Source organism: Mercenaria mercenaria, chromosome 12 (genome assembly GCF_021730395.1).
Source record: "Mercenaria mercenaria strain notata chromosome 12, MADL_Memer_1, whole genome shotgun sequence".
In the NCBI taxonomy this organism is placed as follows: Eukaryota; Metazoa; Mollusca; class Bivalvia; order Venerida; family Veneridae; genus Mercenaria; species Mercenaria mercenaria.
The window spans coordinates 16931938-16958633 of record NC_069372.1 but is presented as its reverse complement, the minus strand read 5'-3'; the positions used below and the strand labels follow the sequence as shown (position 1 = coordinate 16958633).

Here is a 26696-nt window from a genome sequence, read left to right as displayed (position 1 = left end):
GAGACAGAATTCTTACTCCAACATAGTAAAATTAAGGTCGAGTCTTGTGGGATTGTTTAAAATTTTGACACTTCATTCAAAAATAAGCTTGGGGCAGAAGTAAAACCTACCTACATTTTTTCTTCCACAATATGTAATCTAAAGAGTAAAGGCAAGATAGAGAACTTTTACCGCATGTAACGCAGTATTTTTTAAAGAAGTCTAACTCTGTCCCCTTCTGTTTCAGAGGTAAATTCACTTTGAACAGCAAGAAAGCAGTTTATCAAATCAAAAATTTCCAATTTTGTATAATGAGTCTAGAAAATCGTAAAAGCTTTCTGGAAAAGGGAATGTAAGGGAAATAATTTGGTATCAGTGGGGCTTGAACCTATGCCCCCTTGAAAAATTTAAGTCAAAAGTAGGTTTATGGTAGGAATTGAATACTCTTCAAAAGGAGGTACACTATTAGGTATCTAATACCTAAAAATATCTTGAATACCGTGTTAGATTTAATGAAAGCAGACTTAGATTTTCACTTTTTCAGCCATGATTATTTGTTCATTTACCAGTATTTTTCCCCAAAAAACATTTGGCTTTGTAATACTGGGAGGCAAACAGAAGTAACTTACACTGTCTGTCACTGAAACTGTTAAGGTGGAGGACGCGGTTTGTCCACAATGCCCCTCCTCAATACGGAATACTGGCAGGTATGTTCCTGGTCCAAGGCTCTCCTTGGTTTTTACTAAATTCGGGGTCGCTGCAAAACATTTAACAGATTACTCTGACATCACAGCTATGCAGTTTGCCAGTAGCGGCAAGATTATTTTTTTTCTCATTACTTGATTAAACGTTTCTGATACCTTATTTACATATTCGTTCAATTATAAAACTACTGTAGTTAAACTGACTTGTGTTCAGTTTACATCGGAACTTCCCTAGTATTTTCTGTAAATATTGATCATATTTTCAATATCAAATCTAACACTGAATACTGGAACTGTCACATGGTGTGTAAATATGAGACAGTGTTCACGGTGAACACTCCTTTTTTTTACGGTAACGTTTTTTTTTTTTATTTGTTTGTTTGTCTTGGGTTAACACCGTTTACAACAGTATTTTAGTTATGCAACGGCGAGCAGTTAACCTAACCAGTGTTCACGGATTCTGTACCAGTACAAACCCGTTCTCCGCAAGTAACTGCCAACTTCCCACATGTATGAATCAGAGGTGGAGGACAAAATGTCTTTTATTAAATCGTCATGTTTAGCCACAATTATCTCTCCTGGGCAACCACAGCAGTCTGATTAATATACTTTACGTGAATGAGTAGCAGTAAGTAAATAGCTTGGTATCATATTTCTATAATTCTTTTTTATTTGTAACCAGAGCTCATACCTACATAAACTCATACCTACGCCCACCATATTTTACATCGCTGACCTTGAACATGATTTACTGAGCCCACATATCGATAATCAAAGTAAATACGACCGACATCTCACCTGGTGCATACAGATATCATATCAAGGTTTTGTTTAGTTAAGGGTTGTGCACCTTTAAACTAACGTACTTCCTGTTGTGAGTTCAAATAGATCGCTCCAGGCAGGAGACACTGAAATAGTTAGATCCGTGGCGTCATCCGGGTCAATATCGTTATAAGACAGGGTCAATAATATAACTCCACCCACCAGTAGCTCCGTATCTGCGTAGTTCAGTGTTGTAGGCAGATTCTTGAAATAAGGGGCCGTTGCTGAAGTTAGAGAATTAATAGCTAATTTACGTTAAGTCTAGATATTCCAGCAAATTGAATTATGTCTAGATATCCGCACATATAAAATTATGTCTGGATGTCCCCGCAATGAAGTAATGGAAATAGCAAGTAGTCAGCACCTGTCATGTTAATATCCATATCTGGGAAAATGAAAATATCAATGTCTACTAACGAATCAAATGTTGAAGTTAGAGCAAGAGATAGGTTTTTCTCTTTTTGTTCGACTTGCAATGCTTTTCTTTCTTCTTTTTTTATGAAAATTAAATGTATGTGATTCGCATAGAATAAACGTTTTCAACGTGTCTATATGAAATTCCGCATATTTACTAGATATAGTAAATTATTTGCGTATACATACGCATTTATGGGTGTTTTATACATGTATTTGCTAAGACATGAAATTGTAATGTTGATATAGGCCGATCGCTAGTCCGATCCCTCTTAAACCAGATATGTAATAGTTATAGTATGTGTGAGAGTGTGTTACGAGGATATATCAGAGCTAGGGGTACATCTCGGTATTTTTCTCTGCACATATCGTCGAGGCCGGTAGGCCGAGACAGATATGTGCAGAGAAAAATACCGAGATGTACCCCTAGCTCTGATATAGCCTCGTAACACACGAGCATGACACATTATAACTGTTTTATCGCATAGTTTTATCATTAAAATTTATATATTATTTTCATTTAAATTTGTTTATTATTATTTTTACTCTGTTGATTCCCTTTCTGCGTCTCGCTGACTGAAACACTAAAACTTCTGTTTTAGAAAATGTGTTTCCCAGATAAAAGTATCCAACAGATTTCTGCACTGGTTTTAAATCTTTGCACTTCATTGGCCAAACATATTGTAAAACTTGTTGTTTTGTTTGTAAAAAAAAAATCAAAGAAAAAGAAACTTTGAGAAATCTCAGAATTTCATGTACGTATTTCTGAATTTGGCGATTACTATCGAGTCTTTGATATTCTAGTTTATTTATTCTTTTACTTTATAAATGTAGGTGTTTGTGATAATTCTTTCTCTGTGAACTGTAAATTGGAGCTAAAATCATTTCTTCTTTGAAAGGAAAAAATTATACTCCCTCGATAGGACCTGGCCACGATAAGAAAAAAGTGTTGCGATATATATCGGAACAGTTTTACTGTGTTGATATATATCACAACAGTTTCTTTCTAATGAAACTCTATAGAGATTTCTATGTTGATATATATCGTAACAGTTTTGTAAAATATCAGCACAGATTTTGTAGTATTAATGTGTGTTACCATGTTATACATACTGCAAAGATCAAAGGAAAATTGCCGCACTATGCGATAAGTAGAAAATAAACAAGGTAACCTACAGGACCTAAAATATGACGAGGTGAATATCTCAATATCAGTCTAATGTGTGCATGAGAGATCCACTAAAAACCTTTGTAGCATTGTGTAAGTGGTTGTCTGAAGTGCCAGAAAATTGAGAGTGATAGTCTCTAATCATGGTGCGCTCGGAGGAACTAAAAGGTGGCCGCCAAGATGGCCGCTAAACCTCGCAGTTGCATAAAACTCAATATCTTTGCCAGTGCATTGCATATTGTGCAATTGAACAGAGCTTCAGATAGGTTTTTTATCAGTTTTTGATCACGGTTTGATATTCCTACAGTTTTGCTTGCACTTACATTCCCTTGCGACAATCTTCATCAAGTACTCGTTTCCTTTGTCAATAGTCTCACCGTACCACGCATGCGTGTCACCAACAGATGTCGCCGTCACGCTTGATGACGTCCAGCTTAGGTATTTGGTTGCAGCAACTGCTTTGTTTATCGATCCACCTGTCCTTTAATGGCAGAACAGAACATTAAACAATCTAATACTACTAAACGATAAGTGTTGTACATACTGGAATTTTAGTTCGTAGGATGGATGTGTAACTGTGTGTTAGAAGCTGTGGTTAAAGTGAGGAATCTTAGACTGCGTTTCAAAAAAAAAAAAAACAACTGTTGTTCTATAATTTTGAATTTGCTGTTAGATGTACAGCATGCATCTCACTAACGAATAGGAGAAACTGTGGTCCCAGTTATAAATTTTAAATGCCGTTTCAAAAAAACATATGCTCTAGTATACCTTCGAATTTTCTGTTTGATATATAGCATACATCTCACCTCATACATATTTTAGTCTGAATAGCCCATCGAAGTTTTATTCATATTAAATAACTTCATCCGTAAAATATAACCGGCTTGTTGAAATACAGGAAACCGACTTACCACCCGAAGAGATCCCCTTCCCGAAATGACACACGTTTATCGTCGTCTGGTGTGAATGATGAACCCGAAACTAAAACAATATTTTAGAAAACAAAATATAACGGATAGTCACTACGTGCTACTTTTTGTAACAGTTTAACATGACTGTAAAGCAGAATTTATAAATCACTTACAACTCGATCAATAAAATTCCGTAGATAACTCTTGAATATATCCTTTATTTGAGATTAGTAAGAAACATCTTTGTTTCATGTTAATACATATTTGAAATATAAAGGGTTTTTTAATTCGACATAGCCGATCATTGCATATATTCGTCGGTCAGAAAGAAAGCCTTGTCAAATTTCATAGCCGCTAGATCACGAAGCAGTGTAGTCAGTTTGGATAGTCACAGAATCAAAACAATACATATGCACGGGTAGTCAAGTGTACACAGTCAGCGCGACAAGAGTATCATTCCTGAAGTTTACTTCAGATCTAAGAACATTTAACTTACGTGTATAATCTTATTAAACTTACGTGTATAAACTTATTAAACTTACGTGTATAATCTCTTATCAAACTTACGTGTATAATATTATTAAACTTAACGTGCATGACCTTATTAAACTTACGTGTATAATATCTTATTCAACTTACGTTTATAATCTTATTAAACTAACGTGTATAATATCTTATTAGACTTACGTGTATAATCTTGTGTACTTATTAGTTCAAAGTCTGTGTTAGCGTTTTGTCTCCAAATTTGAAGTGTGACGGCGCCACCAGTACCACTGAAAGAAACACTGTTGACAACTCCGCAACAATCAATCTGGTACTCTTCATCTTGCATCAGGTAAGATGTGGCTGCAAGGAAAAAACATATAAATGGCACGTTCCTATAATATATACAAGTACATAACGTTTTATGAAGGATATCGTCACAATATCTACAAGAACATAAAATTTTCTGAAGGACAAGGCTATGGATTCTGCAAGTACATGTTATTTCGTAAAGGAAAAGGCTTTGATATCTTGATATCTACAAATGCAAACGGTTTCCTGAAGGACAACGCTATGGTATCTACAACTACATAAAATGGCTTCAAGAACAACGCTATGGTATCTGCAAGTACATATTGTTTCATGAAGGACAATGCTATTGTATCTACATGTGCATAGTCATAAAGTTTCCTGAAGGACAATGCAATGACATCTGTAGGCCTATGTATGACATGTATATACAGATATAGCGTTTTACTTAATGAACCATTATGTTTATTATGCTTACTATGCCATGAAGGACAAAGCTATGTAGTATGTGCAAATACAGACTGTTTCATGCAGGATAACAATATATCATCTGTAATTATTTAACGTTCTTTAAAACAACTCTAAAATATAATATGTAGTGGTTATTATACAGTGATTGTGTGCCTTAAGGCGATAACAGCATGCAGGAAGAGGTATTGGCCCAAGGGCTTTAGCCCACGTATATAATTTGGATGTTCTGCTCACCCGGAAGTGTGCCTGATATCAATATCGGGCACACCAGCTCACACAAACGTTATAATATCGGCTTCATGCTGCTCATATACGTTTAAATCCAGTGCAAATTTGTTACTATATTTAGTAACATATGCAATAGGTACAAGTATAATATGTTTCATAACTCTATAATATATGCATGTACTCGACGCTGAATGAAGGATACTTATATGATTTCTACAAGTATACAGAGTGTACAACGTTTCATGAACAAAAACTCCATAATATCTACAAGAACGTAACGTTTATGAAAGACGATGGCGAAAATTGTTATATTGTATCGAATGTAGATGAAGTACTGAATCCCGAAACAACCATAGAATATATATATAAAAGAAATTAAAGCATCTTTAGAAGTATACCAAGATTGTATAAAAAAAAAAGAATAAAAGAAAAAGCTCTCCAAAACATCAAGATAGAAACAACAGTACTTAGTTACCAAGCAAATATAATGGAGGTGCTTACAAATTTGAGACTTAAAGTGCAAGCGAATATCGCAAGACATATAGTAACAGGTATACCATGAAAATAGAGGTGTGTGTTTATACAAGGACAAGCAGATACAAACCTGTGCCTGCTGTTCCACCTGTTGTGGAGGAAGGCCCAAATACATCAGAAGTGGTGCAGTGTCTTATACCTGAAATACAATGACGTTTTATATTAGCTTCAATATCATCTGTCTGTCTAAAGGTAACGCTATCTATATGGCAGCATCATGGATTTTAAGGAGCTAGAAAATTCTCTAGTATGACAAAGAGGCAGAAAACAACAGAAAATCAATGCCGTGTTATAGACTGTAGCTAAAATGTGTACTTGACACAAATTCATGGATACTTGAAACGTGTCATGATAATCAGAAAACATGACAAGCATGAAATAAGAAAAGAAATTACCAAGTCAAGTCAACGAAAATGTACAAGGAAAAATGTACCATAAAGTAAATGAAATAGTTTTGTTCTAGAAAGTAGCCGCCTTCCCCTTCCTTCAGAAACAAAGCCTTATATCAGAGTACGTATATATGTGTAGACGACAAACATTTACATTGAATGCATAGGCAAAGCAAAACAGTAAGACACCAAGAACGAAATATGCAAATACTGGAATACAGTGGAGGCACCGCCTTGAAACAATTAGTTGAAAAACACACCTGTTATTTGTATGCAAACCCTCGCCCTCATCATGAGACATGCATCGAACATATACAAAGATTAGCAGACGTTTGACGCTTTTGACAAATTACTTATTATCTGATTTCCATCAATAATTGTTAAAGGTAAAAAAGTTTCTTATTTAACGTCGATAGTCGACGAAACTCCCCACATGACACGTATTTCCAGTCAAGCCTACAGGTGTCATATCTCCTCAGCATTCAGTGTAGGCCTATATTGCTGGAAACAGTACAAATATAAATATTCATCTAGAACTGAAAACTAGTCTTGATATCAGTTACAAACGGGAATTTTAACCCGGACCGCTAGTACTGAAGTCCAACCTCCTTACCACAGCCCCACTTACTACGAAACTATTTTTCTGTATTAGTTCTGATTAAAAAATCCTGAAGCACAGATGTAACTGTCTGTTGACGTACACAAATAATGTGTTTCAATATTTTGTGCCTCTTGAAAACAAACTCGTTTGACACTTTTCAAAGAGGTAAATGAAATAAGCAACACCGGCCTCACGCCCCAACACCGTCTTTCGAGGAATTTGTTATACAGATACACTGAATGGACTACATGATCTAAAAGACCTAGAACACTGAGTCCAAGTAGTGGAAGACTTTTCAAGGACGTCTCACGTCATTTAAAGACTACTTTTGTGATTAAAGCTGTAAAACATATCTCTGACCAATATTGGTGCATTCGATATATGACCATTTTATGTCGATTCGCCGTAAAACCCAACACTCACTCACTCAGGTCCCAGTGTTAAATTTTACCAATACGACGTTGTACATATTGTAAATCATGAACTGACGCATTTGAGTCTGATACTAACAAGTCATTCAAAATTAGAATACTTTATGGCTGCAGTATATATGCTACCGAAAACAAAATAATAATAATAATAAAGATAATAATACCTTATTTTAAGAGGGAACACGTCTCCCATGAGGACATAAACAATTACATGCATTTACACAAAACATATAACAAAAATCATAATAATCGATCAATAAGTCAAGAGCTATTATAGCTACTATGAAATTTGCTCTATTTTAGAATTTAAAATGTTTTACTGGAGTTGCATTTTGTACGTAATGCGGGAGGCAATTCTAGATAGTTGAACCGGAGTACAGAGAAAACAATCTGAAAGATTCATTTAAGAAATGAAATTATTTTTTTCGGTGTTCATGCGAAATGAACGACAGAATAGGATCGGCAAATCCAGCTTAATTTGTCGATCCTATTCTGTCGTTCATTTCGCATGAACACCGAAAAAAAAATAGTTTAATTTCTTATATTTACATTATACTTCCTTTCCATTTGTAAACATGATAATATCATTAACTGCACATATTTTGTGGCATTTAACATTAAAATCAGCTTCCCGGCCATTCTGTGCACCAGACGGAACAACTGCGACGTCGTCTAAGGAACGTTCTCCCTGACTATATACGCGGACGTCGTCAAAACAGCGGCCGGTTATCACAAAGCAGCGATGACGTAGCTTTCGCGCCTTTCCTTTTGCTGTTCATACGAAAAGAACGTCATAATTTTCAATGGAAAAGAATAGAGCGAATGTAAATATTATTACATACTCGTTTTTATTCCCGTTATGTTACAATGGTACCGGAAACGTTTATATCTTTCCATACACTGACGCCTGAATCACATATCGGGTGCGTGACGTGATTTAATGCTTGTCGTTATTTAGTTCTTCATTGTCAGTCTTATCAGGCTATTGAACAAATTCATAATATTTACATTACATTTATAAGTGTAGATACGTATGTAATAAAAAGGTTATTATCTTTGCATCGGGAAATATGCACTCGTTCTTTAGCGGAAGAATATTGCGCTCTTAAAGTCGCTGCAGAACTCGTGCATATTTCCCGATACAAAGCTAATAACCTATAACTACTTGGTTTTGGAGTTCGAAGTTGGGGCTGAGATGATGACCACCTTAATGTTTTAGAATGAATATCTGAAGCAAACGTAGGGATCTTTGAGGTACTCGGGAGCTATGCTATGCATCAAAATGTTTTCTTAAAGACACGACTGGGGGGGGGGGAAGCAGTCAATACTAGTACTAATTATATTTTCTAAAACGTATATTACAGTTTTTATGCCATATCCTAATTAAAGAATTAAGATGAACTGAAGATACGTACCAGCTCTTTCTGCTATAACTAGATGAAAACATAAACAAATAGTCCAAAGTTTCAGTTTCATTTTGAGACAGATTACGATTCCGAATCTAAGGACATTGTTCACTTTTATTTCCTTTTACATAAACTGTATCGGATTTATATTTTTTCAATAAATACACACCTTGGAGCATTCTAAAGAAATGGTAGACAATAGAAAATCACATGGATCATTGCAAAACAGTTTTACATTATTTTTATATTGATTGAGTGTAGCTGACCTGAACATATATAACAGTTGAATTTCTTTTGTTTTGTGTCAAATATAGTAGCGGTAAAAGGTATAGATTCGCCAACTCGTGTCAATTTAACTGCAATTTTTTTTTTTATTTTAGTCTAAGCTTGAATGCGTATGGTTATGAAAAAAAAAATAGATTAATAAATTCTTTTCTCATATCTATTGTCTGTTTCCCAGATTTTGGTACGATATTTTAATATTGATTTCGCATAACAGAAGCATTTTTTCAGTTAGCTGTCGTTCACTCTCGTCGTCATTGTTTATCTCTTTCAATTTTATTTTTGGCCGACTGTGACTAAAACCTGGTTTGGTGCGCCTGTGATATATTACAGACCCCGGTATATACTGGATTCAAGCGATCTGAATGTCTAGTATCTTTAATGTACGTATATTATATTTTGTAGCCATGATAATCCTAATCCTAACCTTTAGTCAGTATAGTATACATTTTATACACAAAATGTGGACGGACATGCAACGATTTTGTGACATACGCAGAACGACTACACCCAGATCTGTAATTTTTCCGTATAACAATGGCATTTTGTCAATTTGCTGTATTTCCTTTACATTGTCATTATGGTTTTAACTAATATATAAAAGAAACGACAAATAGAATAAATCATTGCATCTGTTCAAAGAGGGTATTATACGACTGTGTTTTCGTATTGAATTTATTAAACTCGTTGAATAAAATGATAAAATGCGAGGCGCTACCGAGCATTTTATCAATTTTATTATTCAACGAGTTTAATAAATTCAATGTGGAAAGACACAAAAATAATTCACCCCCAGAACGTTAAACTTGTGATAAAAACATGTTCTGCACGTCCCATATCATACCGAGCTGCGAAGGCCTAATGGATAAGGCACCTGCCCCCCAACCGGGAGGTCGAAGGTTCGAGCCCTGTCAGAGGCGGGTCTAATTACTGAAGAGAGACCGGTTGGTGAGCCGCCAGCTAGTTAAATAATGGTTACCGATTGCCTACCTGCCTGGTGTCTGGCATTAAAACAATAGGAATCGGGAAGTCATGCTGTTCAATGTATGTAGGTGTCTCACAAGCCAAATTGGCTGGCCCTTTCAGTAGGGATGACACTATAATAAACAAACACTTTTAACATGATAAATGTGTTTTCCACCTACTGTGACGATTCATAAATAGATATCGACCAAGTTTATCTTATCAATCATTTCATGATGAACGACATGTTTAGCAATTTATTTTAAGACAAGTTTACTGGCCTTCATTTAGTTCAGTTTAATCTAATCAGTTATATTGTTGTGTTATGTGTCGGCTGGATGTATTAATACGCTTAAGGCAGTGACTGATATGTCCCGTCGCACAACCCAGGCTATCAGTGATGTTTTTGAAGCGGCGAGGAGGCATCGGGGTACGCTTATTTTAACATCACTTACCATAATCATGTATACATGTACTAAATAAAGGGAACGTATACATGAAAATTTATGCACATTTCCGTTGAATGTGACGTTGCGACAAATTATTTTGCGTCATAAAGGCACCGGAGAAAGAGTGCCGCTGCATTTGGCCTACGATTTTATATAAAAGAAGTTACAGAATCGAAATGATATAACAGAATGGCGTTACACTTTATTCGCAGACACAATATATGCTAAAAGGCGCGAAAGACAACTTTTTTCGAATACGGCTCGTGTTCAAACTCTGTATGTATGTTCTACGCTAAACAATGGTTGACGCTCGGACCGGTAAGAGAACATTTTGACGTCAATTATGACGTCAAATTGGCACATGACTTCCGGGTCATTGCTACTCGGATAAATGAAGCCCAGCATATTGTTTATGAAAATATTTCAATGAACATGTAAGAATGAAAACAATCTACGCAGACTAAGTTATTCCGCGGGATGTAAAACAGAAATTCGACAAGTAACCAAAGAAAAATAGTTCAAAGTTTTCCACCCTCTTACAAGCTCGAGAAGATATGAAATCATTGACATTATTCACCAGACTTGCGACGTTCTGTCAGATACTTTAGAAAGATAAATATTGGGAAAAAATGATATCTCAGACATTCTTTAAATAAAATTTCTATTTTGGGTTTTAAGTATGTCAACGAGCGGAAGCCATCTACTAATCTATTCTTATTCATTTGATACAATTGAATATGTTTTCAATTTTTTTATTTTTTTATCTTACGATTTGTATATACATAACGGCTAGAAATATTTGATGTTCAAACTTTTACATGTAAGGCTGAAGATTCAAACTTTGATTGAGAAAGAACACTTAATTATCTGCACTTTGTTATGTAAACATGTTTTACATTGCTAAGAGCGCGACACATGATGAAAATGCTGTCAATCGAGGCAGAGTCGAGGCTGACAATTCACCGAGGCTGACAATTCACCGACAATTCACCGAGGCTGACAATTTACCGATTGTCTCACGAAAAGGAATGCGGCATTTGTTACATCGTAAACATGAAAAGGACTATATAAGCACACCTGTACTTTTGGTTTAACAAGTTGATTGAGAAAGTGTTTTAGAAAAACGAACACAATAAAAAAAGAGAGACAATTATTTGTACAAAAGGCATATATCATTATTTTCGAACTAAGTATAAAGTAGTTTTCAATTGTTTTGAGTAAGTATATTAAATATATAAACATAAAAGGACAGATAACCCCTTGCGGTTGATAAAATGATATACGGTCTTAAGTCAGTCACGTATAACAATCTATTTTCGTCTTTTAAATTAGTTGGTTTACCCGTATAATGCTGATTCATGGTTTAAATATACGGAGTTCACGTATATGTTTATATAAAACAGATCATAAAATATCACGTTTTATATAAAGGTGAACAAAAGCTGGAACATACTGACTTTTCTAATTTTTAATTATGGATTTAAGAGAATGGATTATCGTTGTTTTATTTTTCTTACAAGGTAAAACTGTTATTATTTAATTTCACAAAGACTATTTAAGAGGCTTTTTGGCCTTGAACTGTCAGCAGTTACAACTATAGGCCTATATGTTTGTAAACAACATATATAAGTGTGTATATAAGAAGTACAATGTAGTATAATTATTATTTCAAGAAGAAATATAACAATATTTGGGCAATAACACAAAAATCGTCTAAAGCATGTCTTTTTTTAGATACGGATGTTTGACCATTAAGTGTCAAATAACTTTGGAAGTCGAAATTTTAAAAATCTCAACATAAAATTGGCATATTATTAATACTATTTATATTTATTATTATTATCATTACTGTGGGTGAAAACAGTAGAACCGTGAGTTCGTCACTTAGTCCCCGTGGTCACCCCGGACTACCGTACACAATCGAATCTGGGTAACTAGAAAATCAAACTAAGTACTATTTCCCGATTCAGAGTTTGTGAAGGACGTTTCGGCAACAACGTGCAGTTACATGTCTTCCACCGGAGTCAGAAAATATACTTTTTGTATGCAGAAATGTTGTGATGAGGCAAATAGAAGTTACACTAATGTTTGTTGCACGTAAGTAGGCATTCTTCTGTTCATAACGACGGCAGGTACAATAGAATCGCCAACTGAGTTAGTTTAAAATTAATATATATTATACGGAATCCTGTTCGTGTGGATTTTTCTATAAAGTTTCTCCAAGTAAAATGCATGAAAATTTGGAAACCACATTCAATCGTTTACCTTTACAATTAGGCTGTTGTGTATTAGTGCATTCATTTCTAATTCTCCATTGTGAACAATAGGTTCTTGATTGTGTTATAGTCATATAGTTAACATATCGGGTAATGGTCGTTAGCGTACGTAAATAGCTTAGGCCAGCAAGGTTATCATTATTTTATGTATTAATATCAGATGATAAAAGCCGATTAAAACATTGAAATCTTGACCTGATTTGAAAGAAATCAGTAAATAGTGTAACTGTTTTAACATGTGGACAGTTTCAGTAAGCGGTTTCATATTGATATTTTATATTATGTAAATACAACGCATGCACATGTATCTTTCAGGTATGACGATGAAAAACAAGTATATCTCGGTGCTGGCATGGCAACTTTGATCGTCCTTGCCATATTTTCTATCTGTTTTACATATGTATGTTGTAAGCAACGAATTCGGCAACTGCAAAACCGCTGTCGGACAGGAGAACCGCCCAGAAGAACTCAACAAGAAGCATTACCCAGTAAAAATTTTACTTTATTCTCGGATTTTCTACATTTTCTAAATTCAAAATATAATACTTTCGAGAAAAAGTAAGAAAGTCTTTTGTACAAAATATTAGTTTTCATGAATGTTTGAAATGGGCATCGTTTTCAAAAATGAATAATATAAATGGTTATCAGAAAAAAATATACATTAAATGTCCATATACGCATATACTCTTCATGCATGAAGGTATGACCCACCTAATGTTGAATATTTCAAATGTTCAAAACAATGTTACAGCAATATACTGTATCCAGTGAGAGACTTGTATGCAAATTTTAAACAACTTTTACCGTGCCGTTTTTTAAACAAATTTTGTATAATTCATGTTATTTCCTCAAGCTCAATTAGAGATAAATTTCACTGATCACCGGACCACTGTCCAAAACGTTTGCAGAGAAATCATTATATTTATACCATTAATTTTGATAAAAGAAACGTCAAACTACTGGTACACAATTATAAGGCACAAAATAAAACTGTGTATATCTTTTTTTTCTAGGGTGCCTCAAGTAAAAGGATTTAATGAGACAGAATTCTAACTCCAACATTGAAAATTTAAGATCGAGTCTTCTGGGACTGTTTTAAATTTTGCTCACTTCATTCAAAAATAACCTTGGGGCAGAAGTAAAACCTACCTACATTTCTTCCACAATATGCAATCTCAAGAGTAAGGGCAAAGTAGAGAACTTTTACCGCATGTAACTCAGTATTTTTTAAAGAAGTCTAACTCTGTCCCCTTCTGTTTCAGAGGTAAATTCACTTTGAACACCAAGAAACCACTTATCAAATGAATTTTTTTTACTTTTGTACAATAAATGAATAATGAGACTTGAAAAAGTAAAAACTTAATAGAAAAAAAGGAATATAAGAAAAAAAAAATGGTCCCAGTGGGGCTTGAACCTATGCCCCCTGAAAAAATTTGAGTCAAATTAAGTTTATTGTAGGAATTGAATACTCTTTAAAAGGAGGTGCACTATTATATGGGTCATACCTTATTTTACATAAAACCTACTAACTGAAAAATGAGTTTATTCCATCGTTTATCAGAATGATATTTTACATAAAGGATATTTTCTCAATTGCAGCGGTCAGTTTGCAGGTGGAACCATTACAGCCGCCGGCTTACGAGGCCTTACCGCCACCTTATTATAGTGTTGCGCAGGGAACCAGCAATAAAAAAGAACAATCCTCTTTTCACGATGAACCTCCGCCAGCTTATACGCCGTGAATTTTTGTGATAGATTTAATCTGAGTCCATGATTTCTTTGATATGCGATAATAATGAAACAAGACAAGGGCCACAGACGGGAAATGAGTATAATAACACTTTTAAGCGTTTGCGACAAAATAACGAGGATGAGATGGTCAACCAACTGAAAAATAAAGGGTACATTCGAAATGGGGCATAAAAGAACAAACATATTTGAAAAACTTACACCATACAAACTGGTTCGTATAAGGCCAGGTACAGATTTTGGCGAAATCAGAGTAACCTTTTTACAGCAATCAAATTACCACATTGTACTTTAGAAATGTGATCTAGTTTAATAGTTATATATAAGGTTAAATGATGCTTGCTGTATTTCGTAAAAAAATATGTTGTATAACCATAGGTAAATGGGTCAAATGTTTAAGCATGTGCCTCTGTGTTTGCTTTAGAAAATGAATGTTTAAACATGTGCATGTGCATCTGTATTTAGTTTAAAAGATGAAATGTTTAGACATGTGCATATGTGTTTGTTTTAAAAGATGAAATAATTAGACTTGTGCATCTGTTGTTTTTTTTTTTTTTTGTTTAAACATGCGCATCTGTGTTTGGTTTATAAGACGAATTTACATCTGTGTTTTGGTTTAAATGTGTATTTATTATACAGGAGTGTTCACAGAGTGTGTTAGATATATTGACAGTAAAACTGTTCTGTTTTTCATGATAAAAACTATTTATTTCATTATGTTACTTTTATATAATAAAATTTATTTTCAATTTGAGTTCAGTAAATCCACGACAGAGTGTATAAGAAAGTGTATATAATGGTTCGAACCTTGCGCGTATGCAAGTATTTTAAAAGAAAACACGTCCTTACATGGCATTAAAATGGTCACAGAAATTGAAATGTACATAAGAAAGGAGATTCAGAAAACAGTCTACGAGTATTTCCTGTATTTCAGTGTAATTTAGCTCTCATGCAGTGTCATGAAGCTTGTACATAGGCCTACATTTTTTATGAAACAGTTAATGGTTCCAAGTACATTCAATCATAAGAGTGGTATTTTATAATTGCCTAATCTTTCCAAATATTGGAAAATTTAAAATATGTGATTTGTCTGGTATATCTATGTTGGCATTTTTCTTCTCGGCATTATGCAAAAAGTCCCCCGCGTAAATTATGGCACTCTACAATAGACAAGATGTACGCCAACTGCACGTAGGCAGTGGAACTAAATATACAAAATATTATTTAGTTACCCGCGTCAACGTTCTCAGTGATAGATTCATTTTCTGAAAAAGAGTTATTTGAACTTAAAGGGTAAAATATTTGGCAAAAAAATGTTGACAACTCTGCAGAAACTGTATTGTAACCTTAGGTGACTTTTGTCTTCTGCAAACCGTACACATTTTACCTTTAAGTATGAAAAAACATGCATAATTACTACAGTGGTCAGTGATTTTAAAAGAAAATTTTGTAAAGATCAAACCAAGAAATGCCATTGGGAAAGTGTGACAAGTGTAACTCGACTATTCGACGAATAGACAGAGCTACATGACTGCCTGCGTCAGCGTTTGCGTCGGCGTCCCGGTTTCGTCAATTTTTTTTTTGTACCTTAGCTAATATCTCAGTAACCGCTTGTGGAAATGCATTGAAACTTTACACACTTATTCACAGGTTTCAACAGTCTATTCTGCTTTTTTTTTTTACAATAGTATGCCCCCTTTCCGACTTACAAATTCTTGGTAAAGTTTTTTTTTATGTAAGCTGGTTTCTCAGTATCCACTGATGGGAATGGATTGAAACTTCACACATTTGTTCACTATGCTGATCTGACATGCAGTGCACAGCTTCCATCCTCCATACCTTTACTTTGCATTTTACAAATCCACTTTTTCGACCTTTATATTCATTCAGTTGACAAGGCTGTTGAATAGTCGAACGTTGCTATCCTCCGATAGCTATTGTTTGTAGTGGAATTTGTCAACAAACAGGCAATTATAAAACAAAACCCATAGAATATCACTGGGTAAAATTGTTGAATGATCTACTGCTGAAAAGAGAAGACCCCTGCTATAAAACTCCAACGCAGTGATCTCCCTTGCCGCTTCGCTCAATGAGCGAAGAGGCAAGAGAGATCACTGCGTTGGAGTTTGCCCTGCTATATGCGTCAATAAAGTATCGGAAAAATATCTAGAAATATTGGAAGGTCAGTGAAAACAATTCATGTCATCTTAGACATGAACATAGACAGTTCATTTATATGACATACAGAGGAATAGAATGTGACAAATGATGTTTATGAACAATTTCACTCTATAAACCGATTGTTTCCCTTGTTATGGCCCAGGGCACATTGCGATCCGTCCGTACGAACCAGATTTTACCGTTTCGCCTACAGGCCACATTCATCAACCGATTTAGTTCATACCCATGCTCAACAAACCTTGTGGCAAAACCTACAAACTGATCTATATACATGTACAAATGACCTTGACTCTCATATCAACTTCACCTTCACACTTTAAACCTTTAAACCCTACAACGAACATAAATGACCTAATTTAGTTCAACAAACCTTGTGGCAAAACATGCAAACTGACCTATATATAGATGACCTTGACCTTCATAATATGATCTAAAACTCAGAAAAACAACATCTTTGGTCATACAACCGGGGGCATGATTTTGCATTTTCAAAACGCATCTCTTTATGTAATGTTGGTTTAGGGTAGTCTCTGCAACATGCATATCCCGTTTACATAACTGATAAAATCAGCTTTAGTCTACGTATTATTAAAGGCACTCGCTACAGTTTTTCCGGACGGGTCGATATTTACCCCAACACCGTGCCAATTTGAATGTGTTTCTAATCGATGTAGCTCACTGCAGAGTTGGTGCGGTCTTCTGCGCATGCCCGGAAGTGATTATCTAATGTCGCGTACGGCAAAAATTCGCAAATTATTGTATGTTCGCATGCATTTAATGTACAAAATGTATAATATACTGACTAAAGTTTAGGGTAAGTATCACCATGATTACAAAATATATACATTTAAAGTACTTTTAGTTCAAATTGCTTCAGTCCGGCATATACTGGAGTCTATTATTTATACCAGCGCTCAAACTCTGCATTGAGTCACAGCTGTTTCTAATCCCGTACCGTACCGTACCCGTACCGAATACCCGTACCGAACATTCGTAAACTATAGGTTTTGTTAAAAAAAAAAAGGCGGAAACTTTCATCGTTCTATGCCATCAAAATGTTTCAGAAACACCTTAAAATCCGCTTATTAAGAAATCTGCCGTTTGATAATTTAATATATTTCTAAGTCATTTGCTCAAACACTGAAAGAGTATTTCGTACCAACCTGCATTGTGAAATGCCCGCCACACCCCACCTCCTTGTAATTTGATTTAAGCGAAATCTAATATGGTGACCTATCAATTTTTTTTTGTTTGTTTTAAATTAGGTAGACATAACCAAAGGTATGTGCAGAGTTTGATTAAATTCTATTATGTGAAACTCGATAAAATAGCAGAAGTACCAACTTAAAACTGACAAAAATATGCAAAAATAGCCCTTGGGTCTGCTGAACAAGTATTCCTTTCTTTACAAAATCATGTTCTTTTGATTTCTCTGAGCATGTTTCAAATAGATATATTGTTTTCCGTTATAAAAATGCTTAGATAATCAAATTTATGCTGATTATTGTACTTTACTGAAATATATTTTAGGATAACAGAAATTTTGAAAAATGTTTAAAATAGCACCATATCTAGGAGCAAATTAAATTGAAACAAAGCTGGCAACCTAGTATTTTTATTTCATTTTTCAATACATCATAGCATGATCTTTTAATACAAAACATTTCATCAAAATCTATTATTGAGAAAAAAAATACGAAACTGTAGCGAGCGTCCTTAAAGCCTCGTGCCTGTGTAATTTATTTTTTTCGAGCAACATATGACTTTGTGTCATTAAATCATTCAAATAAATTTGACCGATAAACATAAGTGATCTTGATTTATTATTTATAAATAGACTAAACTTGCATACTTTTGATAAGACCTTTAACCCGTTTACGCACTACCGCCATTGCATGTAAACATATAGCTTAACTGTACACCCGTATATCGCCGAAAACACATTTTATACTCTATTAAAAGTCAGTGTTTATGTAATTATCTAGGACATACTTTCAAAATACGTAGTTGATATGGTCGTGACCTAAAATGGATTTTAAACAACGCATTTTCATTTCTGCTTTGATTTACCTACTAGGTGAGATACTTAATATTATATATTTTGATCCATATTACTTTACAGTCCTTTTCGTGTGTACGATTATGCTGTGTAACTGCTAAACATTATTTTTAATCTTTTCATGAATGGTATAGGCCTACATTCTTACAACAAATTTGGTGGATCAATGTCCTCGTCTGTATTAATTGTGTAAATTTTCAAATACATTATACGCACGAGACAGAACTCAAAGTTCATAAGAACTTTTTTTCAGTTCGCAAGCAAAATGAACCGAAAGGTTATTAGGCAGAGGAGCATATGCCGGGTCCCTGACTTCTCTATCAATGTAATAAATGCGAAATTCAGGTATAGGAATAACGCACATTTCATCTACTCATATTCTGTATTGCAGCAAAATATATAGAAAAGAACGAAAGTGGACCGCTTGCGTTCGACCAATACTTTATGCTAAATTACAGGTCTATATTCAACTAATTTTTGCGGGACTAATGTCAAAACGTGGACTTTGACTGTTGGCCAGCAAGTCATTTAAAAAGAGTATATAAGTATCGACTTTATGTATAAGGTATAAGTCAGGGCAATGGATATAAACTATAACCTCAGTGGTCTGATGTTGAAGGTACCCGGTAATCATTAAATATGTAGCGTCACAAACCATTCGAACACGGAAGTCTCTTCTTTTATATCAATTTTATAACGTGTTTCGCCTCTAAAGTAAATATAGCATTCAATATTGGCAGCCGATCAACCATCCTATATAATTATAGAGCGTGACGTCACTACTTTCCGTCAGTACGATCAACTATTGACCGGTATCTGCGTTGCTTAACTTCTTTGATCGAATCCCCGTGAGACTAATTCGGGATAAATGTTTGCTAATAAATACATTTAATAACTCAAAAGCTTGTATATAAGCTTTATGTACATACTGCTAGGCGCTTTGCCGTAATTGGTCTGGTATATTGTGGTGGTGATTTAGTTCGTATAAATACTCTCTACTATATAATAATTTATAATGCGAACTTGTATCCTAGCGGATCTCACGTATGGTAAAGTCAACTGTTCTGAATATAATTCTATCCCTTAATGCAAACAATCTCTATATATTCAATGTATCCTCGAGATCCAGTTAACTTTCAGAGAGAGAAAATATAGCTTCTCTGGTCCCAATCAGTTAAAAAGACTAAAATTTCACTACTGATTTGTGAGACATGAAAACGGAGATTTGATTATATATATGCAATTGTTGAACCAGTACGAATGTGTAGTACAATTCGGGCTTGTATATAAAGCAGCATCGATACTAATTTTATTGGGTTAGTGGACTTGCTGTGGCATGTGCCTGTTCGTTTGTACTGCTAGGCGCTTTGCCGTAATTGGTCTGGTATATTGTGGTGGTGATTTAGTTCGTACAAATTCTCTCTACTATATAATAATTTATAATGCGAACTAGCGAATCCTAGCGGATCTCACGTATGGTAAAGTCAACTGTTCTGAATATAATTCTATCCCCTAATGCAAACTATCTCTATATATTCAATGTATCCTCGAGATCCAGTTAACTTTCAGAGAGAGAAAATATAGCTTCTCTGGTCCCAATCAGTTAAAAAGACTAAAATGTCACTACTGATCTGTGAGACATGAAAACGGAGATTTCAGTACATATATGCAAATGTTGAACCAGTACGAATGTGTAGTACAATTCGGGCTCGTATATAAAGCAGCATCGATACTAATCTTATTGGGTTAGTGGACTTGCTGTGGCATGTGCCTGTTCGTTTGTACTGCTAGGCGCTTTGCCGTAATTGGTTTGGTATATTGTGGTGGGGATTTAGTTCGTATAAATTCTCTCTACTATATAATAATTTATAATGCGAACTAGCGAATCCTAGCGGATCTCACGTATGGTAAAGTCAAATGTTCTGAATATAATTCTGTCCCTTAATGCAAACTATCTATATATATTCAATGTATCCTCGAGATCCAGTTAACTTTCAGAGAGTGAAAATATAGCTTCTCTGGTCCCAATCAGTTAAAAAGACTTAAATGTCTTTACTGATTTGTGAGAAATTAAAACAGAGATTTGAGTATATATATGCAAATGTTGAACCAGTACGAATGTGTAGTACAATTCGGGCTTGTATATAAAGCAGCATCAATACTAATCTTATTGGGTTAGTGGACTTGCTGTGGCATGTGCCTGTTCGTTTGTACTGCTAGGCGCTTTGCCGTAATTGGTTTGGTGTATTGTGGTGGTGATTTAGTTCGTATAAATTCTCTCTACTATATATATATATAAGAAGAGATCATTTGTACGAACTAATCACCACCACAGTATACCAGACCAATAACGGTAAGCCCAAACGAGCGTGCACATTCCATAATAAGTCCACTAACTCGGTAAGATTAGTTTCGATACCGCTTTATATATACACCGAATTGTACCACACATTCGTACTTGTTCAACATTTGCATATGATTATATATTGTACTCAAATCTCTGTTATTATGATTAACATATCAGTAGTAACATTTTAGTCTCTGTAACTGATTTGGACCAGAGAATCTATATCTTCTCTCTCCTAAAGTTAACTGGATCTCAAGGATACAGTGAATTTTATAGAGACAGTAAGCATTAAGGGATATAATAAAATTCAGAATAGTTTACTTTCTGATGCGTGAGATCCGCGAGGATACAAGTTCGCTCTACAAGATATGATAAGTCAACAGAAATTATACGAACAAATCACCACCATATTTAGGCAAGTCATTTTAACTTTTAAGGTTGAACTAATTCCAACATAAACTTTTTGGTGTGGAATAAGTAGTATGTAAGGAAACGAAACGTAGAAGAAAAAGTCCTCACAAAAATCCAAGCACATTTCTGAGATATTGCATCTGGAAACTAACGTCTACATCTAATACTTATTGTGGCCGTTACTGTGGACCATATGCTGTATTGTTCTTCTACTAGTAAACTACAGCATAAATGTGTTCTTTGAATATCAGTGGAAAAAGAAGATATTTTAAGATCTCTAGCACTTACTTGTAGCCTACCTTGAGTATTTTACCATCTTTGTCATAAAGCGTTGGGATGTTAAAATTCAGAACATAGGTGTCAAAATTCAGAACAGAATTTCTAACCAAATTTGTACATACATGTTTCTAAAACAGACTCGTCGGCATTGGAGTTAAAAGGTTTAAACACCAAACATGTGTATCTCAAAGTCAGAAACAAGAAAAAACATTCACAGGGGAATCGTGAAACAAAAATGTATTCACAGTGTTACTGCAGATGGGTGGGGTACGTGATAATATCAATATTTGCTCGAAATTATAAACAGTTACGGCAGTTATTTATGCTTCTTTATCTGGTTTAAGATGCAATGCAATGAATGCATGTGAATGGAACAGTTATACTAATATTTTGTTTAATTGATTTTATTGTAGATAAATTTGAAATACTTTGTGAAACTAAAATGTAATGGAAGCTGCCCTTACATATCACATACTTTTCTGAGTTTGGCTTGGATTTCTTTTAAGGACATATTTCCTGTTTTGTATACTTAATGAAAGATTATCAGTCAACAATAAAACTTCATGTTGGAATTAGTTTGAGGTTCGGACATTTTGCATAGTAATATGTCCGGCCTAATTGACTAATTACGGCAAAGCGCCTAGCAGTACAAGTGAGCGTGCACATTCCACAACAAGTCCACTAACCCAAAAAGATTAGTTTCGATGCTGCCTTATTATATACACACCCGAATTGTACCACGCATTCGTAATGGTTCAACATTTGCATATATACTCAAATCTCTGTTATCATGCCTCACAAATCAATAGAGGCATTTTAGTCTTTGTAACTGATTCGGTTATACTGGATTTCAAGGGTACAATGAATTTTATAGAGATAGTATGCGTTAAGGAATATAATTTAATTCAAAATCATTTCCTTTCCCATGCATGAGATCCGCATGGGTACAAATTCGCGTTATGAATTATTATAAGTAGAGAGAATTTATATGAACTAATCACCCCACATTATACTAGACCAATTACGGCAAAGCGCCTAGTAGGACAAATGAGCATGTATATTTCACACCAAGTCCACTAACCCAGTAAGATTAGTTTCAATGCTGCTATATATACACAACCGAATTGTAATACACAACATTTGCATATATATACTTAAATCTCTGTTATCATGTCTCACCAGTCAGCAATGACATTTGTTTAGTCTTCCTAACTGATTGGGACCAGAGAACGATATTTTGTCTCTCTGAAAATTAACTGGATCTCAAGGATACAATGAATTTTATAGAGATAATGTGCATTTAGGGATATAATTAAATTCAGAACATAACAGTTTACTTCCCCATACGTGAGATCCGCGAGGATACAAGTTCGCATTATGAATTATTTTTAGTAGTCTAAGAGAGAATTTATACGAACTAATCACCACACAATATACCAGACCAATTACGGTAAAGCGCACAGTAGCACAAACGAGCGTATATATTTCACAAGTTAGTTTCGATGCTGCTATATATACACACCCGAATTGTACTACACATTCGTACTGGTTCAGCATTTGCATATATATTCAAATCGCTGTTATCATGTATCACAAATCAGCAATGACGTTTGTTTAGTCTTTTTAACTGAATAGGGCCAGAGTAGCCATATTTTTCTCTCTAAAAGTTATCTGGACCTAGTGGACACAATGAATATTAGAGATAATGTGCATTTTAGGATATAATTAAATTCAGAACAGTTGACACCAATGCGTGAGATCCGTGAGGATACAAGTTCACATTATAAATTATTATAGGTAGAGAGAATTTATACGCACAAATTACCACGACAATATACCAGACCAATTATGGTAAAGCGCCTAGCAGCTTATAAATATATATACATGTATATATATTATATACCCTTCTCAAATGCGCTCATTTGATTGGTCGAAAGGGGTGCACGCGCGGATCCGCAAAAAGCGATATTGACCCGCAAAAGTGATAATGACTCTTGTGATATCACTTTTTCTTATGTGTATGAAATATTGGCCAGACGGAAGCTACTATTTCTAGCTGTAGATTTACAAAGTCTGTTGCGATAAAGAATATAACAATGATTTGGTTTTATCTTCATACTGACTCGCCCGCCCGCTTAGCTCAATAGGGAGAGCACATATCTACGGATCTAGGGGTTGTGAGTTCTCTCCCCTCCCACCCTCCCCCGGGCGGGGCGTATGTTCTCTTCGTGACGATTTGATAAATGACATTATGTCTGATATCATTCGTCCCTCACCTCTGATCCATTTGGGAGAGTTGGCAGTTACTTGCGGGGAACAGGTTTGTACTGGTACAGAATCCAGGAACACTGGTTAGGTTAACTGCCCGCCGTTACATAACAGAAATACTGTTGAAATATGGCGTTAAACTCAAAACAAACAAACGAATCATACTGACTCGACAGAAAACCATTTTTTCTCTGTCTAGGCTCATCTAAGTGTTAGAGGTAGAGATAAGAGATCCGGAATGTTTTATTATTAAGATATGATTTGATGGCATTAAAAAACTAATGAATGATGCCGGTCTATTGTGACTGTGATTTGGCCAAGTTTTTTTTTTTTGTTTCTTTCTTTTTTATGCATTTTGTATTTCATAGTGTTATTGGTATCGGAAAATTGAAAAGAAATGTTTTGTAAATGTAGTATATTTTACATAAATTGCATAATATTTCACATAACATGCAGCGTAACGCCACATGACACCACGCTTCATGTTACATTATACTGCGTTACTCTTCTCTATTCAGGTTGCTGCGTTCTGACACTCACGCAATCCGGTAATGGTTGTGTTCATCCAGTCGTTTAATGCTCTTTGAACTGTAGTAAATGCAATACATGTATCTATATGACATGCAAGAAAATGTGACTATTTTTATATAAATAGATTCTTATCAAGTTAATACTCACATGTCTTTCAGACCATGCAACCGAAGCACAAGGAGTACTGTGCCATTTTGAGACGTCTAATGGTTTCCTACAGAAAAAATATTGTAAGGAAGCATGTTGTGAAGGTCCGGATATTAGATATTCAAGTGTGTGTTGCTAGTAGGTATTTTTAGGTACATATCGTCTGTAAAACGTTTATTTTAAAGGTGAAAGCTTTATTTTTTAACATGCACTTTTAAAGGTATTAGTATTGCATATGAACCGCGCACACTTATGATATAATTCGAAACATCATGTACATAGAAAACAGGGAAAAAGCTATTATTAGATACCCAAACAACATTTTCGTCTCTCTGGGACTGTTTCTCATTCTAAACTCTAGAGGTTAGATAAAATGATTCTTGTTTTTATTTTGAATACAAACGTGCTTGCTTGACTAGAACTTGTTATTACCAGTCCGATCATGGGTGTGCAATTCATTTATATTATGCAGATTGTAATTACCTACTTTTACTAGAAATTGATGAAATTCCATATATGTAACTTATATTTCAAAATAACCTGGACACATGGTGTCATTTTCAGCCACAAACGTGAGAGTTCGGTGTATATAGGCACTGGTATGGCAGCATTGGTAGGTCTTGTCATTATCATTTTATGCGCCACATATTTATGCTGTAAACGGAGCATCTTACAACGATCTAGAGTGTTTAATTCTCGTCAGAGAAACACAAGACTTCAAAGGACACCACAAGTGAGAGAAAACAGTGTGTCGAGTAGGTCCTTACTGACATTTTTTTTTGTATTACATATTCTGTATTTTACTTTTTGTTCCAGTTTATATTTTAACTTATCAGTGTATTTTAAACACATTTCCAAGGAGAGCAAAACTTAACTTTCACTTTTGAAACACTTATTTTGCATTCTCTGGAAAAATGCTAGTATCAAAACAAACAAAAAGAAACGTGAGGATAAGTTTGATACTGCCACAATGAAGCACTTTAACATTATCTCGAAACTGTAGATTATGATCTGCGATGATAAAATACATCTGTATATTCTGTAGTATTGTTATGTTTAGGCCTTAAATTTGAAAACAATCTGTATATTCTTGTTTTAGGCACTTCAGTTCTGTGATCCATCGTGTAGTCTTTTCTAAAATTAAAAATCAACATTTTGAATTTTAAGCTAGAAGATCTGCAAGTATTTTGGGTAATTTACCCCTGATTTCTGTTAAGGACTCGTTTCAAAATCTTCTATCATCATATTGTGAGTTAGTATATTTCGCAGAATCACATTCTAATATATATACCTTAAACCAGTGTCGTCTAAAACAGTATTTTTTGAATTAGTAAGCTTGCGCGACCTAACTTTCTACTTATACAAATTTATCTTCTTATATGTGTATGGCAATAATGTAGTTAGCATGTATTTCTTAAAACCCTGTATTTCTCAGTCATTACGACAAATTAATCCAAAGAATCACTCACTAAATTTTAGCAAAATTAAGTAGTCTAAGATTAAAAAAGAGTGTGATAAAACAGTATTAACAAGCATATATATCTGTATGTCTCGCTTCTTACTTTTCAGCTGTAAGTTCACAAGTACAACCCCCAGTGCCACCACCTTACGAAACTCTCCCACCACCGTACTTCTCCGTACAACAGGGAACCAGTCAGAAAAAAGAAGACAAGTCTACGTTTCCTGATGAACCCCCGCCTGCTTATTCACCATATGATAACTGTGCTGTATGACAAAACAATCGTGCCATATCTTATTTTAATATTTATGTATTTGTTATATATTACAATGTTGCTCCAAAAAATGAAATGTTTATTTGTAAAATATGTACGTAATAAAAATGTTTTATAAGAATGTCTCTTACGATCGCTTTTATTGTGCCCTGAATGGTGTTTTTCATCGGA

General features: G+C 34.7%; 3 protein-coding genes across 4 annotated transcripts in view; 2 read left to right on the top strand and 1 right to left on the bottom strand.

Annotated features, from left to right (window-relative positions):
• The window catches only part of LOC123535020 (protocadherin Fat 4-like), a 32547-nt gene extending 23549 nt beyond the window's left edge, over positions 1-8998 (bottom strand). Inside the window, exons 1-7 of the mRNA XM_053519318.1 lie at positions 8860-8998; positions 6094-6162; positions 4686-4844; positions 3999-4068; positions 3411-3568; positions 1550-1729; positions 609-736 (exon numbers count right to left, since the gene is read on the bottom strand). Coding sequence (XP_053375293.1) covers positions 609-736; positions 1550-1729; positions 3411-3568; positions 3999-4068; positions 4686-4844; positions 6094-6162; positions 8860-8920 — 825 coding nt within the window. The 5' untranslated portion in view covers positions 8921-8998. The remainder of the gene's footprint in view (positions 1-608; positions 737-1549; positions 1730-3410; positions 3569-3998; positions 4069-4685; positions 4845-6093; positions 6163-8859) is intronic.
• A 2875-nt stretch (positions 8999-11873) lies between these two features.
• Positions 11874-15318, top strand: LOC123535032 (uncharacterized). 2 transcript variants are annotated; one of them, XM_053519317.1, is made up of 4 exons: positions 11874-12064; positions 12515-12641; positions 13136-13308; positions 13834-14400. In XM_053519317.1, the coding sequence occupies exons 1-4, from the start codon at positions 12019-12021 to the stop codon at positions 13845-13847; spliced, it is 360 nt and encodes a 119-aa protein (XP_053375292.1). In that variant the 5' UTR covers positions 11874-12018; the 3' UTR covers positions 13848-14400. The 2 variants fall into 2 exon arrangements, with proteins under 2 accessions (XP_053375292.1, XP_045173482.2); XM_045317547.2 differs by lacking the exon at positions 13834-14400 and adding an exon at positions 14420-15318 and having other exon boundaries at positions 11880-12064.
• A 3326-nt stretch (positions 15319-18644) lies between these two features.
• LOC123534980 (uncharacterized) lies at positions 18645-26646 on the top strand. The gene is made up of 4 exons (XM_045317483.2): positions 18645-18827; positions 24804-24930; positions 25357-25547; positions 26362-26646. The coding sequence occupies exons 1-4, from the start codon at positions 18779-18781 to the stop codon at positions 26523-26525; spliced, it is 531 nt and encodes a 176-aa protein (XP_045173418.2). The 5' UTR covers positions 18645-18778; the 3' UTR covers positions 26526-26646.
• Positions 26647-26696: the final 50 nt, after the last annotated feature.